Source organism: Aethalodelphis obliquidens, unplaced genomic scaffold (genome assembly GCF_003676395.1).
Source record: "Aethalodelphis obliquidens isolate GAN/ISIS:26980383/991018 unplaced genomic scaffold, ASM367639v1 scaffold3, whole genome shotgun sequence".
NCBI classification, from domain to species: Eukaryota; Metazoa; Chordata; class Mammalia; order Artiodactyla; family Delphinidae; genus Aethalodelphis; species Aethalodelphis obliquidens.
Genome location: NW_020837947.1, coordinates 46,775,648 through 46,792,415, shown reverse-complemented (window position 1 = coordinate 46,792,415; position 16,768 = coordinate 46,775,648). Strand labels below are relative to the sequence as shown.

The 16,768-nt window shown below is 37.6% G+C and overlaps 1 protein-coding gene across 5 annotated transcripts in view; it reads right to left on the bottom strand.

Annotated features, from left to right (window-relative positions):
• LAMA4 (laminin subunit alpha 4) overlaps nucleotides 1–16,768 on the bottom strand; it is a 151,521-nt gene that overhangs the window by 34,489 nt on the left and 100,264 nt on the right. For all 5 annotated transcript variants that reach the window (XM_027088304.1, XM_027088295.1, XM_027088310.1 and 2 more), the window contains 6 exons: nucleotides 13,869–14,017; nucleotides 10,530–10,671; nucleotides 9,825–9,921; nucleotides 5,202–5,318; nucleotides 3,444–3,623; nucleotides 960–1,099 (listed from right to left, as the gene is read on the bottom strand). In XM_027088304.1, coding sequence (XP_026944105.1) covers nucleotides 960–1,099; nucleotides 3,444–3,623; nucleotides 5,202–5,318; nucleotides 9,825–9,921; nucleotides 10,530–10,671; nucleotides 13,869–14,017 — 825 coding nt within the window. The remainder of the gene's footprint in view (nucleotides 1–959; nucleotides 1,100–3,443; nucleotides 3,624–5,201; nucleotides 5,319–9,824; nucleotides 9,922–10,529; nucleotides 10,672–13,868; nucleotides 14,018–16,768) is intronic.

Below are 16,768 nucleotides of genomic sequence, written 5' to 3'. Positions count from 1 at the left end.
GTGAGCCATGGCTGCTGAGCCTGTGCGTCCGGAGCCTGTGCTCCGCAACGGGAGAGGCCACAACAGTGAGAGGCCTGCATACCGCAAAAAAGAAAAAAAAAAAAAGTTGGGTATATTTACCAATAATAATTTCCTTCATTACAAAATAGTTGATTTCCAGTTCTTAATTCTGTCAGTAATTAGGACCAACAGTCTGTTCAGGCTGACTCTCAATTGAAAAAATAAAACCATATAATTTGGTTGTAAAAAATAATGCTGGTCTATAAATTAATAAAAAACAAATTAGAAAGGGGGCCAAGAACAAGCCATGTTTTGCCACACTGAAAATGTTAATTGCTGTGTCAGGATATTTCCCATCAATGCCAGCACTAGTTATGGTGTTGTGTTGCTTCTGTATAGCATCTCAGGATGAGGTCTTTGTTGAAATTGTTCAGTTTAGCTGCTATGTGTTAAGCCTGTAGAGAGGTCAGTAAAAGCTTCATATCATCTATGTTGCACTAGAGAATTCTTTGAAGAGGTAGATGAGCAAGATTATTCCATATAGTAACTGCACAAAGACAGCTGTTAGGATAATGAATAATAATAATAATAAAAAAATTGAGTCTTTTAGTGGGGTTAGCTTTCCTTGATTCCTTTTGCTCTACGAGCTTTGTTGACTAGGTTAAATGTGTGCTTCTTAATCTTGGTTACACATTAGAATCACTGAGGAGCTTCAAAAAAATACAGGTTCTGAGCCCTTCCTCTAGAGAGCATGAGTATTGCTTTCAGGTTGGGACCAGGAATTGGTTTGGTTTTCAAAGCTCCTTATGTGATTCTAATGAACGGATGGAGCTGAGAGCTACCAAGTTGGATAATATAGTAGAAAGTTTCCAGCTCTGGAAGCTGCCCAAGGAGCCTGAGCTCAGCCTCACGCTATCATTATCACCCAGTGACTGATGACGACTCCTTTCACTGGTTACCTTGCTGGCAACGCTTCTGGTCTGAGCAATGAGCTCTCGGATCCTCTGGATACTGGCAGAAACGTTGCTTGCAGGCCGCTTCTGCTCTACCGTGCGAAGCTGATCCAGGAGCTGAGGGACAACTTCTGTCAGATTTCCAACTGCAGTTAATAAAAATTAATCACTTGAGTAGATACCTCAGTATTAAATCTACTTCAGGAATGAGATGAAGAGACAACAAATACATGGTTACTTCTGGTAGAACTATAAGAAATTATTTTTAATTCTGAAAAATTAGTAGCTAAGCCCAAAGCACAATCAGTTCCTATCTTGTGACATTTATAATACATATTGAACTATAAGTTGTATGCAGAGCAAGCTGACATATAATGTCCACTTCTAAAGGGCAGGGCCCATGACAAATATGCAGATGTTCATTTCACTATATAGCACAAGTTCTGCTTGCATTTCTAATATAACTGATATAACAGGTCAAAAGGAATGCTGGGCAAAAGGAGGTGGCATCTTGTTTTCCAAAATGCCTGTTCACATATCAGAGTGCCACTGCAGTGGTCCAAGCAGAGGCAGAGCTAGATGGAAGAAACAAGGGAGCATCCAGAGAAGTGGCAGTTGTGCCAAGGTGAGGGGCAGCCATGGTTTATGGTCCCAGACAAAGGTGATGGTAGGAGCAGATCTTACTGACTTTTTAGGTTATGTTTTGTTGTGTGGGGAGGGGGGATGTATAACACACACAGAGAAAAGAGCACAAATCATAAGGATACAGCTTGATGAAAGAACCCCAGATACAGAGAATGCTGTAACTTTCTCCGAAGTTTCATGGACTGGAGCACTGGCTCTCCATGTGTGGTCCCCAGACCAGCAACATGGAGGTGGGGCTCAGGTGATTCCGATGCACACTAGTGTTTGAAAACCACTGGACTTGAAAATAAATATCTTTGGGCAAACTCGTATCTAAGGGTAGGGCATGGTCACTGAGCATTAGCAGCTGAACAAAAGCAAGCCTCTTCCTGGAGCCAAACTAAATTCAGATTCAGGAGAATATGTCAGTGAGGACCTAGGAAACTTCTCTTTTCTGTACTTAGGAAACAAGGTGCTTCTCCAGCAAAAGGAATGAAATCAGGTAAATAATAGCTACGATCATGTAGTGTATTTGTTAATACAGCGGTAAATATTTGTTATTTGGATCACTGACCACAATAGCTATGCTATAAAATGGCTATTGTTATAGTATAATAGTCTTCAACATCAGAGGCAATAAAGTATGTTTAAAGCATTACATTAAATGCTGATTATGAAAATGTGTACAAAACAGGTTTCTCTACCCTCAATTCTCTCAGAGAAAGGGAGCCACTTTAGAGTCTTTATGAAGTCTCATATTATGGTATGCTTTTTCATTTACTTTGTTTTGAACCACAAAATGCTATTTGAGGAAAGCACACAATCAGTGTTAGTCCTAGATGGTTACTGGAATCACTGATGGGACTGAACAAGGAGGAAAAAAAATTAACACCAATTTAGTAAATATTCCTGAGGCAATATCTTTACAAATGTAAATATTGGATATCATGTAGGCAAATTTTTTAAAGATTAAGTTTCAAAAGAAATTGAGTGGTTACATGGAGGGCTCATGAATATATACTTAAAAGATGAGTATAAAAGAGCTATCTTCCTGTTACAGGAATGGATATTGTGCCCTGGGATAAAATTTCTAGCGATGGACAAATCCATACGTGGATTTAAAAAGTTGGTTCTTAATCCAGATGAAAGTGAAGGGAATACGGTCTGCAAAACCATTCTGGAGAACTGGAAGTTCTAATCATGACAAAGACATTGATATTTAGGAGGTACGAAAAGATGGAATAAAAATATGAGACTGGAAAATAATTCTCAAGTAATATGTGATTTTAATATCTATGTATAACTAAATTAGATAGATATCAACATATTTCATCTTCATTACTATATATTTATATTCAAGTTGGCTAACAGACTTTACTTCTTAATGGGAAGCTGAAGTTATATTTGGCCATATTCAGTACTTGTTGGTAATAACCTGCTTTACTCAGGTAAGGAAAAAGCAATGATGTTTAGTAACAGCAGTGCTGTTTAGTAAATTTTTTTCCTAAAAGCAAACCAATATTTTATTAACATATTTATTCTAACAGGTGATTGCCCTTCTTCCCCAAAGAATCAATCTTACATTGATAAAAACAAGTGTTACCATTATTTCACGTAGAAAAAAAATTAACTCAACCAGTCTGTCTGGTGTTTATTTATGGGAAATACATATATTTCCTATGTCCACACACATACATATATATTGATAGATGAACTGAGCAAAAAGTTTTATCCTTTTCTAAGCTAACTTCTACAATATTCCAATCTAAAACTTGAATGAAAAAAATTGCTTCTTAACAAAAGATGTGTAGGGTTTAATGGCCAATTCCTCAGTTGGATGCAAATTGTGAAGTTACTAAGTGATACCTGCATCTCTGGCAAAGTCCACTGCAGTGTTGTAAGCAGATGAGTCAAAATGTTGAAGATTCTGTGACCAGTTGGTTAGACTGTTAGCCATCGGGGCGGCCACCTGCTGGACTTCCATTGTGGTCTTGTTAGCTTCCGCGGTGATCAGCTTGGACTGATCCAGGCGCTGCTGAGCGTCACCTTCACACAGAGTACAAGGACATTTACTTTGCAAAGAAGTAGGACATTTGATGGGGTCATGAATATCCATTTCATCACTGGGATGAAAGAGACCTCAAATTCAGGTTTTTCAGCCAAACCGAGATCTTTAAATAAATGTTAATTATGGTGTAAGTCAGGTGCACTAGAATATTGTAAATAGTATTAACAAGTGAGCTTGGAAGACTCTAAAGTCTCATTAAAATCATGTCGTTCATTTAAAACATTTCCAAATTAAAGGGAAATTAAAAAAAAGAGTAGTATTTCTTCAGGTTAGAGACCTGGTGAGGAAGCTATAGAAAATGCATATTAGATACTAACTCATAAAACGCCTATGTCTGAAATTCATTGTAAATATCACTTTCTTCTTTGTGGGGCAGCTTCTGTCATAAAAATGATGCTCTAGTACAGAAGTAAATTGATAAGGAAAGGTATTCTTGAATAAGAAAAGCAAGTTTCAAAAGAGATCTATAGTGAAATTTTTAAAAGTTATATATTTAAACTAAAACCAATATAAGTTTACAACAAAATGGTTTTTTCCTGGGTAATGAGATTATAAAAGATTTCTCTTCTTTCTCTTTTCTTATTTTTCTATAATGGTCATGTATTATTTCTGTAATAAAAACAATTAAAAATCACTCAGGTGAGGTTGTAGCTTTAATTATTTTTAACTGGAGAAACATTTAACTTAACCCCACATGCTCTGAACTCTGATGGATGTAGCTTTGAATCCTGGGTCTGCTTCTTTTTGTTGCTGTGCCTTTTGGAGCAAGTTCCCCAACCTTGACAAGCTTCAGGGTTCACGTCAGCCTAAAGGCAACAGCAATACTTTCCCACATGAGATAATGTTTGTAAAACACAGCCCAGTGCTTAGCATGTGGTAGCTCTGATGATGCTGATGACACCCTTCCGGCCAGGGCTTTGGCATCCTGTAGTTCTGTAGCTGAATTTGCTCTGTGTAGTGAAACACCACATCCAGCAGCAATGTGTTAACTTTCACTATGCCGGGAAAGGCACTCATGCGCCCAATCACATCTTTCTAAGATAGCACTGTAGTTCCAGATTAGGCAGCATGAGCGCTCTTGTTTTTCTCTCTGGCTCAGTGGTCTCCCTGCTTGCACTATAAGAACGACATGGCATGTAACAGAGAGCAGCTGTTTACTGCTGGGGCCAGAGAAACCCAATAACCAAATTAGGGCATATTTGTTAATGAAAAAGGATGTTCACAAGAAAGTAGGTTACCAAATAGTATAAACATCATGATCTCATTGACATGCATGCGTGCACGCACACACATACACACAAGATTGGAGGAAAATGCTCTCAAATTTAATCGTCACTCCTAGGTGATGTGACTACAGCTTTTATTATTTTCCAGGACTTTTGTGTGTATGTGTGTGCGTGTGTGAGTGAGAAAAACATAGTTTCTTTTGTCATCAGAAAGCAATATTTATTTATAAAAAGATTAATAAGCAAAGAATCACCTACTCTTTCCTCAAAGGTTTACCTTAATACTAGTGAACAAACAGATGAGCCTTAAGTTCTCCCTGAGATCCTCACCTCTCTCTGTGGCTTGTAGTCTCTTAATGGCATCATTTAATCTGTTTTTGAGGGCACTCTTCCTTGCTAGGGCTCCACCCACACGCCTACTGGTGTCAGCCACTGCCTCGTCATTGCCTGTGGAGAAGAAGCCAAAAAAAGTACAAGTAGGGCAAAGATGCCAGGAAAGAAATCTCCATTGCAACAAGGAAAATTCTGGTTTGTACCACTAAGTCATCTGCAATATTCTGAATATAATATAACATAGAACACCAATTCTGGAAAGTGGCATTTCAACTCAGAGGTAAAGGATTGCAGAAAACTTGTAACACTGCTTCGGAGTGATTTAGGATGTCATAAAGTAACTCATACGGATGTACAGATAATGGCTAACTTTTTTGATTGAAAAATATAGCACTGCTGTGACTAACAACTACGAGCAGCACGATTGATAAAGAGCTGAAAAGATCTGTCTATACTTATGGTGATAACTGGTTAGATAAGAATAATTATTTTTTCTTGATTGTTTTAATAAATTTTAATTGATACACAACACACATCTAGAAAAGGGTACACAATTATAAGTGTACAGCTTGATGAGTTTTCACAAACTGAACACAAAATATAACCAGCGCCCAGGTCAAGAAAAGCATTTTTAAAAGCATTATTAGCCCATTACAGTTTCCTGGGACCTCCATGATTACCCAAAGGTGACCACTATTCTGAATCCTATCTCTGCCTGTTAGTTGTGTCTATTTTTAAGCTTTATTCAGAAGAAATGATAGAGTATTGTAATTTTCTATATCTTTTTGTATCTCTGTCTTAATTTTTGTACAGTTTTAAGTCTTGGTATTGGGTAGTTTAAGTCCTCTAGGTTTTTTTTTTTTTTTAATTCAAGACTGTGCTGGCTATTCTTGCCTACCACCATCCACCCCCATTTCCAAAGAAATTCTAAAAGCATCCTGTATATGTACATACAGTTCTGGTACTTTAAATGAGATTATATTGAATCTATAGATAAATTTTGGCAGAAACTGTTATTTTTACAAATTCAAGTCTTCCACTTAATGAACACAGTTTTTATTTATTCTTCCCTAGATCTAAATTCTCATTTTTATCTCCATTTATTTAGATCATCTTTTAATTTCTTCAGTAGTGTATTATAGTTTATGTGTAAAGATCTTAGCACCTTGCATCAGATTTATTCCTAGGTAATTTATGTTATTGCAAATGGTGTTATTTTAAAAACAGTTAATTTCTAATTGTTTTACATAGAATTAAACTGGATATTTACACATTTAATTGATAATGTGGGGAATCCTTATTTTATTTCCAATCTTAATGGAAAAGCTTTCAATATTTCAGTATGAATATTGGTTTGTTGAATATTATTTTATTATTCTTTATTAAATTATGGAAGTTTCCTTCTATTCCTAGTTTGCTATGAGTTTTTTTAAAATATGAGTGGGTAGCGAGTTTTGTTAAATGATCTTCCTGCATGTAGTGAGATAAGCATATGAATGTTCTCCTATGTTCTGTAAATGTGGTGAATTGCTACTGATGTTTTAAATGTTAAAATATCATTGAAATCCTGGAATAAACCTAACTTGGTCATGTATTACCATTTCTATGTATGCTAGATTTGATTGGCTAATATCCTGATTAGGAGTTTCACATCTCTGTTTAAGAGAGAATTTGGCTTATATTTTTCCTTGTTTATAATGTCCTTAGGTTTTTTTTTTTTTTTTTTCGGTATGCGGGCCTCTCACTGTTGTGGCCTCTCCCGTTGCGGAGCACAGGCTCCGGAAGCGCAGGCTCAGCTGCCATGGCTCACGGGCCCAGCCGCTCTGCAGCATGTGGGATCTTCCCGGACTGGGGCACGAACCCGTGTCCCCTGCATCGGCAGGCGGACTCTTAACCACTGCGCCACCAGGGAAGCCCCCGTCCTTAGGTTTTGATATCTAAATTTTGTTGGCTTCATAGAAAAAAGAGTATTTCCTCCTTTTCTATTTTCTGGAAGAATTTATGTACTAATGGTGTTATTTCTTCTTTAAGTGTTTTGGAGAATTCACTGGTGGAGCCATATGAGCCTTGAGATTTCTTTGTGGGAGGGCTTAATTACTGATTAGATTTATTATACACATGTATGTACATACAGTTCTATCAGATTTTCTATTCATTCTTGCATCAGTTTTGATAATTAGTCTTTTTCTTAAAAAATTATTCTTGAAAATGTACTTGTAGCATAGACCCTAACTGGGGCTACCTTGGCACAAATCTAAAAAAGTCATGATGTAATATCTTGTCACCTGAACTGAAGGATCAACTTTCCCAAGAATTCTTGTTTCATGCTTTGTTTACTTCCAAAGCATCAGGAAATGTATGTATCTTGACAAACAAAAAAATAATTTCTTCACTTCCCCTTCTTTTCTTTCTCTCCAATGGGCTTGCAAATATATACCCTCCCATGGTGTACTGTCTCTTTTCAATTATACAGTCTTGGTGTGCTTGGTTTATTGTTCAGTTATCTTTTCCCCATACATGTACATAAGGGGTATATATGGGTGATGCTTAGTTGATTCTGTCAATGTACTTGTACCAAGTACAATGTAACCAAAGTACAAGCATTTCTTTCTTGTTTCCTCTGGGTAGTGCCAAAAATTTCCCAGAATTCAAGGAGGGTCTTAAACATACTTTGTTGTTGTTTTGCACCCTCTCTCCCTCTTTTAGTTTCAATTTTTGAATACTGTAATACAAGCAATCTATTCAGCTCTTCCTTTTGGGTTTTGTTACTGCAAAAAACACTGGCTGATATACTGAGAAAGAATATATTTAACTGTATTTGGAGTTTTTGATAAAATAGGAGAAAGAAAGTCTATTTGGGGCTGGATGTTTATAAGAAGAAATGCTTCATAAAAAGTCTGTCCTATTTGGAACCCACTGTCTTACATAGACATTTTTCATTTTACAAAGTAATTCAGTAGAAGATTTTAAAAGACAGCAGCTTCCTGAGTTTATTACAGATGGCTATTTGATATAGATAATGAAAAAAAGGAAATCTGGTAAATAAAGATTACTGATCATTGAAATTCATTTGGAAATGAATTAATAGTAATCTGAAATTACAGTGTAACTCAATAGATGAAATATGGTTCAATTTGAAAATCTGAATTTATATTACAAACATGCATATTTTCTAAAGGGAGGCAAGTTCTGATCCACATAGTCCTAACTCCCCATCAGTGTCCCTTTGGCAAATAAACATATGAAGGGATTTAACCAAACAAGATTATGAAATAGGTGACCAGATCTGAAAAATATTCAGAGACCAAAGCAGAGAGATTTATCTACACATAAAATATGGAACTTTGAAGAGACAGCATTATCAGAATAGAAAAATTGCTTCCATGAGGTTCAACAAATCATTAATGACAGGATTGAGAAAATACTTTGCAAATTATCAAGGAGAATAAAATATTTAAGTCACTGCATCGTGAAGACCCACATACTCTGGTCTTCACAAACAAAAGCAATACATACATATGACAACATTTATCCAAAAATATTTTAATATAAGTATTCTAATTCTTTACTGCTAACATTCTAATTCTTTTCTAAAGAGCATGTTTAAGACTAAACTTGTATAATAAATTAATTAGAATGAAGAAACAGCATTTTTATTGTCTGTTTACTCAGATAATAGCTGCTTTATGGTAATTAAATAGTTAAATAGTCTGCATATGAAAAACAAATGCATTTATGTTCTCTATATAATGGCTCTACATTTAAAAAAGAGAGAAAATGTACAGTTAGACTTCAGGTTAATTGCTTTGATAAAATCACATGAAATTTTCAGTTTCAAACTTGGTCTTTGTTTTTAGGTGGTACAAGTTAGCTAGATAATGGATTTCCAACCTCATTAGTCAATGCTCTAATATCCTTAGGAATGAGCTCATTACCTCAGAGATGAGTAAGGTTTAGTAAAATTCTTAGTTTGATTGTTTTCAAGAGTAACTCGTAAGATTCAAAACTAACTGAAATGATTTCACTTTTATTTTTTCCTCCCTCTCCCACTCTGGGATGTGCTTGATTTAGCAGGTGCAGATACCAGCCTTTGGAAGTGCTTTTTTCCATATGGTCATTAGGCTTGTCCTAAATACAGCAAACTTGTATAACACAAACTACAAGAAAGTGCAAAAAACCAGATGGCTTTGTGGTACCCTGCCCTCCTGACTCTCACAGTGCTGACCCATCCCTTCATGGTAAAATTTTAAAGGGCCTTCTGAATTGTTCAAGGAAGGTTACATTATGTGCAATATAATTTTAGTGTTAAAGTGTATTTTATGGTACTATCTCCTTGAAAATTGGCATTCATAGTAGGTTTCTATTAGCCTTTTTGATTAGCAAGAATATCCACTATATATTGGATAACTATATGTTTCCATGTAATTTTACTACATGGAATTTTTTTAAACCACAATTTATTTGAAAATATCTAATACTTGCTTTTTTATTATTCAGATGAAATATAATTTATTCTTTAATCCTCGCATTTTGAAACCTCTGTTTATATGCAGAAACACTGTGTGAAAGGAGGGAAGCAGCTATAAATCAGAAGGAAGACAGGAAAGAGAAAATATTTACTAGAATTTGCCTTTGCTTGCAGCTCTCTGGCTTGACTGAGGAGGTTCTCACTCTCATCTTTATGGTAAATGATTTGCGTATCAATCCCACTCACAGCCTACGAGGAAATTGGATGGAGAGAGTAAGAATGACAGCAGAAGAAATCAACTTTTCATCATTCTAGGATTTAAATGATACAGTTTATCTGCTAAACACCAAGCAAAATACATACAGCTTCATTTTCATAGCTCACAATCAAGGTCAAATGTGAACATGAGAAAATAATATCCTTGACATTTTCAAGATAAATGGTTTTTGAGGAAAATTCAGTGAACTTGGAATAGTGCTTGGCCAAGGGCCCACCAAAGTGCTTGTCATGAAAAAGCTGTTGAATAAACAATTTTTGAGTTGAGGAAATCTGAATGTATGCATAAAGTGTCTTTTCTATCAGCAGGAACAAGTCTTAAATATTTTTTATTCAGGGACTTTGGTTTAAAAAAGCTGTCAAAGAAATTGGCATTTGCTGATTGGAGTATGACACATCTTGAAGAACCTGCATTACTGAAAACATTCATAACATAAATAAAATGGTCTTTTTTTAGTTCTCCTGCCCTTTCTGCCATTTGTATTACATTGGAAGCTCAACAGATGACATTAGGAAACAGAAAAGTCATAAGCCAGGAAAAGGCAACATAGAAATGAATGTTAAAGTAAGGGAATACTCACATCATAAATTCGATCAGTGATGTTCAAAGCCTGTTCTGCCATTTCGTTGGCTTCACTAACATAATTGGCAATATTTTCATAGACATTTGAAGCGTCCAAAGCCTTCTGTACCAGCCCATTCACATCTGAACTGTGCAAATTCCTGTTAATAAACAAACGTGGCATTAGTTCTCCTTCTTACCTCCTTGAGAAATAGGGCCATTTTTGGGGCCTGATTGGAGTACTTTTGGGACCAAAGGTACTTCCTTCCTGTTATTTAAAGTACCTGGCTGGGCAAGGTTTTCCAGAGCTGCCTTTCCTAAGGGCACATTTTCTTTGCATTCCTCTACTTTTGGTTCCCTCAAGGCTTCACCTTGTTTCGGCTCCTTGGCAACTGCCTGCCTGGCAGTAGCCTCAGGGAAAGGAAATGCTGATTTAAAAACAGCATCTGCACCTCTTTACTCAAGAGTTTGTTTAGGTGGTGAAGTCAGGCAGAAGAATGAACCCACAATCATCCCCACCTGCTGCTTACCCCAATCAGCATTGTTATTCCCTCCCTGGCAAAGAAACTAAGGCCCTTGGAGAGGGTGCATAACCTCAGCTGGTGTTAAATATTAGTTGGTTTCACTCTATTCAATCTTTTTTCCTCCTTTTATATAACAGATCACATTTTTCTTTAAGAAAGGTTATAACACATATTGAGCATCATGTACAGATACTGGGCTAGCCCCATTTCATATATTATGTCTCTAAATCTTACCACACCCATGAAGTTGATATTGTTATTCCTTTTTTCGATAAAAGTTGCTGAGGCTCTGAGGAAGGGTGCATAGCTTGCCCAGGGCAAACATGGTTAAGGTCTCACTCCTGAGGCCCAGCTGCCCCCGCTTAAGTGCACAGCCTCATCTCACAACCACCCATGCCCTGACACCATGTTCTCTGCCTTTGTCCCTTCTGGCCCCTGTAAGGTTCCTCTAACATTTACTGATACCCATGATGCACTGGACACCCTCACGTAGAGGCTGATAACAGTATGTGCCTCAGAGGATTCATATGAGGTCTAACAGGGATAAAATATGTGTAATGCTTGGTTCCATGCCTGCCATCCAGTAAATCTCAGGATTTATTATACCTAAACCATTTCCTAAATGGAAATTTCAAACTGTAAGTGTATCCACACAATAATTCATATTATTGACAAACACTTCTTCCTCTATAATACAAACTCCAGCCCCCTCTTCTGCAGCTCATCCTAAATCCTTTGTCTTAATTTTATTCAGTCTTAAATCCACCAGTTCCATACTGTTTTCCCAATTCCAGAAATTTCTGACTAGTATCACTTTATTCATCAGTAACTTCTCGGAAGATTCTCTGTGATGCAGTACATGACACTGCAGATCCTACACTGGCTCCTCTCTTCACACCACCCTGACCTACTGAGCTCAGCCAATTGTTTCTCAGCCTCCTCCAACCAGTTTCAGTCCCTGTACACCGGCTTAGGCTCAGAGGAACTTCCTCTTTATTTCCTTGGCAACTTTCTTCTTTTTTGTCGGAGTTCACCATCATTCTGGCTTCTCTGCAGTAGGGCTGACAACCATTCAGGGGCCCACAAAGATGCTTTCATGTTAACTTTTTTAAAATCAGAAGAAAAAAATGAGGATAACAATAATGATTACATTAGCCTTTATACCTATGTAGTAATGACATATAATTAAAAAAAATTTTTTATGGCCCATGAAGGTCATAACGCAGCCCTGCTCTGCAGAGGAAATTCTGATCCAAATGCCTGCTACTTAAATCTCCCCACAACCCCCTGTTCTCAGAAATGGCACAGAGAGTAAAACCTGAGGAAGTTTTAAAAGAAAGGGGTAAAAGGTATAAAATGTTACCAATATTTATTAATATTTAAAAATTTTGCTGGCTAGAGTGGTGAGCGGATATATCAAAGAGCTTGAAACAAAAAGCCTTTATTTACTTTGTTTTCATTACTAGGCACAAAACAGGTACTACATCAATATAGAAAATAAAGATGTGCTTTTGAAATGGAAGCTTCTTGATGAATTATGTTTATCTCTGTTTGAGGCAAAACATGCAAACCACTGGGTACACCAGATAGATGCTGAAGAATATTCACATTTTGAAGGGAAGACGTCTATAAATTTGGATGTTTTCCTGAATATATGTAGTCAGAAATATGCTAAACGTAAAAAAGGGACTTCAGGGTGATTGGTATTTCTGATTATGTTTCATGTAAAGCATGGGGTAACTTCCTTAGAAGTTCTAGCTGGAACACTGTTTGCTGCAGGGTTGAGAAGGTCTGTGTTGGGATCCCATTCAACGGGATGTAGTTACTAAATGACAAAAGAACAACGAAGAGGGCCACAGAATTAATCTCAAAAATAATAATCTACCGATACAGTTGTTACCAAAACTAGTATTTTCTCCAAGTTCCATTTTATTGGCTTGATCAGAAGCACATATCCCTGGGAGCATGACACTGAGCTGGATACAACACCATCTCACACACCAAGGTTTTAACCATGATCTCTCCATCCGCACTCCCACCCCTGCCCTCGGCAATCAGGAAAAAAAGGTGATTTAAGTTTTGAACAGAAGTGAATACTGGGTCTTATTTTATTCATGACCTTCACAATCCTTGTTTCTAATTGCCAGACTTGCAATCTTTCTCTATAATGATCTCATTATTTACCTATTTTTTCAGGGTCATGAATTCAATGCCAGTCTTTTAGTACATTTCAATTAACATTAAATGAGTGCTTAGGAGTCTCTTCTAGATACTGCGAGGAAAATTATCAATTGATTTTTCTCTTAATAGGTGCTGAAATCAAATAGTTCCTGCTGGGCACTGGGGAATGGCTGGAGTATCTGCCACAAGTTCCACGTATTGCCAACTTCCAACCAGCTTTACTTAAGACACTTGGGTGTGGAAAGCTAATGCTGTCTCTGAAATAAATAGGTGATGATGGCAGAATTAGACCTTGCAGAAGGATCTGATTTACTTGATTTTGGGCAGCAGTTTTGGGCAGCAGTTATATCCCTATAACTAAAATGTGTTAGGTTATCTTATCAATAATGTGGAACAGAACTACCCCTCCCACAACACAGATCTCTAATCTGACAGATTTTTTAAAATCGAAAAACTGTCTCCCCAAAGCAACTGCAATAAACAATAATTGGCTCTCAGACTAGCCAACCAACAAACAGAAAAACAAATAAGCAAACCCAACTCTAAAACCAAACTGCTAACACTGTATCCCAGCAACCCTGTCATGTGAAATTGAATAAAAATAAGTTACTCAGCCTATAAAGATGTTTGCATTTCTAAAACCAGGATATTACCTGCTCAGTTCATCAGCCTCTTGTTGAAGGTTCTGTGCATGGTCAACAGCCTCCTGAACTAAATCATGACTGAGGTTGCTTAGGTTGGATAGTTTTCTTTGTAGTTCATTTTTGGCTCCATCTATTTCAGCATAAATCCCTGATGCATTCTAAAAATATTTAAAAAAGAATTGAATTTAGAGGGACTTAAAATATTTTTCCCAGGGAGCACCAAAGATAATCTCTACTCCTCCTTACTATGAAGTTCAGTAAGTTTCAGGACAGATCTACAAGAGTCTAAAAGGTTATACATAGATATTTATCTACTTGCATCTTCAACTCCTTCTCTACTGATTGCTTCCCTACAATTCAGACATGCTCTGCCATCTCTCATCCGAAAAGAAAACTAAACAGAAACCCTCCATTGTCCACACTTCTCCCTAATGTTATTACCCTACTTTTTTATCCCTTTCATAGCAAAATAGACACCCCCCCCCCCAAAAAAAGTGTTTATGCATGCTATCTCTATCTCATCACCTTTAAATTCACGCTTTTGACCTATTCCAGTCTGGATTTTACCTCAATACTCCACCAACACAGAAATTCACTTAATGATTTCTGAGTTACTAAACCTAATGGGTATCACTCAGTTCTCATCTTATCTGACCTCTCAGCTGTATTTCTTTTGCTGACTACTCTCCCTGACACTCACCTTGTAACATGACCTCTCTTAATTTTCAATTCAACAGTAGACCTATGATCTCAGCTAAAGACCACACACAGGATGCTGCTGCAAACCTATGACTTTCAGCCTTGGCTGGGCCCTCAACGCTGAAAAGAATTCGCTCTCCCGGTCACTCACATAGTGACTCTAAACACTGTCACCATTCCAAAGCCAATAATAATTCCTTCCCCCACCCCTTTCCGATTCTCATCAGGTCACTTTATTTTCTTTTTTATTTAGAAGACATAAGCTAACTGTTAGTGGGAACACTTTTTTCCAGCTCCCAATGTGATGTTCCTTCCCTATGAAGGCAGCTCAATTAGTGGAACTACAGGCCTTTCCACCTTTTCCTTATTCTGCCCTGAGAGGAGGAGCGGTTTATTTGCTTGGTCAATTTAGGGGATAACTATACAGAGCCTGCTCAACTCCACTCTTCTGCTCTTGGGAGCAAGCAGCTAGCAGAAAGCTGAGTTTCCCTGTGCTCCTGCACACAGCAAAAGCTGTCCTGGGGAGAAGCCCCACCCCGCCCCAGGAACCCTGCGGTGTTGCTGGTCTCCTTGGGCAGACCTGCCTAATTCTGGGATTGAGTATCAGCAATCCCACTTGGCTAAGAGATCTCTTAAGAAGCCACACCCTCAGTTTAGCTGAAATAAAGGTGATATTCTTGGTCGTAATATTTACTGTTTATTTTTCAACTTGTTTAGAACTTGGGTGCTGAAAGGGGTACCATTTTTTGATAACCCCTAAGAGCCTCCAACACCGACAACCAGGAGTTTCCCCAACTCTTTGCTACCACCCCCAGCTCCCTCCCCAGCCAACCCTATACACTTACTTATAGCTACATCTTCCTCATATTTTAAGATGAAAAGTGTTCCTTTTCTGTACAAGGCATGCTCCCCTATTTTCTCAGTGCCCCTGTTTTCTGTTTTCTTGCTCCCTAGCTATTGGCTCTTCTCAGATATAAATATGCTTAAGTTCCTACTAAAAAACAAACAAACAATTACTTGACTCTAGCTTCCCCTGCAGCTTCTTCTCTTGTGTTGATGAAGTGCTCACTACAGAAATGGTTCTTGCCCCAAGGTTCCCAATGTCAGACCCCATACTGCCAGGTCCATTAGACACTTTCCTGTATTTACCAGATCTGTCTCTGGTTTGTGACAGTGCTGGTCACAGTCTCTGCCTTAAAACCCTCTTTCCCCCCAGTTTCTGTGATGCTGCTCTCTCCTGGTTTCCTATTTCTCTGGCCAGGCAGAAGACTTTCAAAGCTGGTGTTCCTAGGGGCTAGACTCAGCCCTTTCCTGTCTGAGCGATCTAACGCCTTTCTCTGAACCCAGCCTTTTAGTCTTCTGATCCATTCTCCACCACCTTGCAGGAATGGTGAACTTTCTATTAAGCAAATCTGATCATATTATTTCCCTTCTCAAAATCAGCCACTTGCTTTGCATGAACAAATCCAATTCCTAAGCGAGGCTTTAGCAACTGACTCCTCCTCTTACTAATTTCATCATTTCTTACCACTTCCCACACAACCGCATCCCATGGTCCAAACTTGACTGATTGTTGTTTTCATGCTCCGTAATTTTTTCTGGCACCTGTGCCTTTTCACATATTTTCTCTGTCTGGAGTAACTTCTCTTTGTTTTCTGTCTGATCCACCTGGAAAAGTTATACTCATCCTTCCAAATTCAGCTCAGATACCACTTCCTTTATGAAGCCATCTCCAACCTCTCTAGGGTGAGCTGTGTTGCCACATATTTCAATTATCCACGTGCCACACAACTGTTATGATTTCACATTATTATTCCACCCACCAGATTATATAATCTTAGAAGGCAGGGACTATGTTTAATTTATTTTTATACTCCCAGAATGTAGCATAGTTCCTAGCACATAGGGTTTATGTTATAACTACAGTATTAAGGGTGTAGTCCATTTGGTTGGTCATCTGGGGAACAATACTGTGAAAAAAAAGTTTTTAGTTGTATAAGCAGAAAAAATACCATGGATATTCTACCTTTACTCAGTAATTTGCTCAACAAATATTCATTGTGTACCCACTATGTGCCAGGTACTCTTTCAGGATATAGAACACATAGCTATGAACACAGTCTCTACTCTGAAGGAATTTACAATCTAGTGGGAATATACAATAATAAATAAAACAAGTGATTAAATAAATGAACAAGCTAATTTCAGGG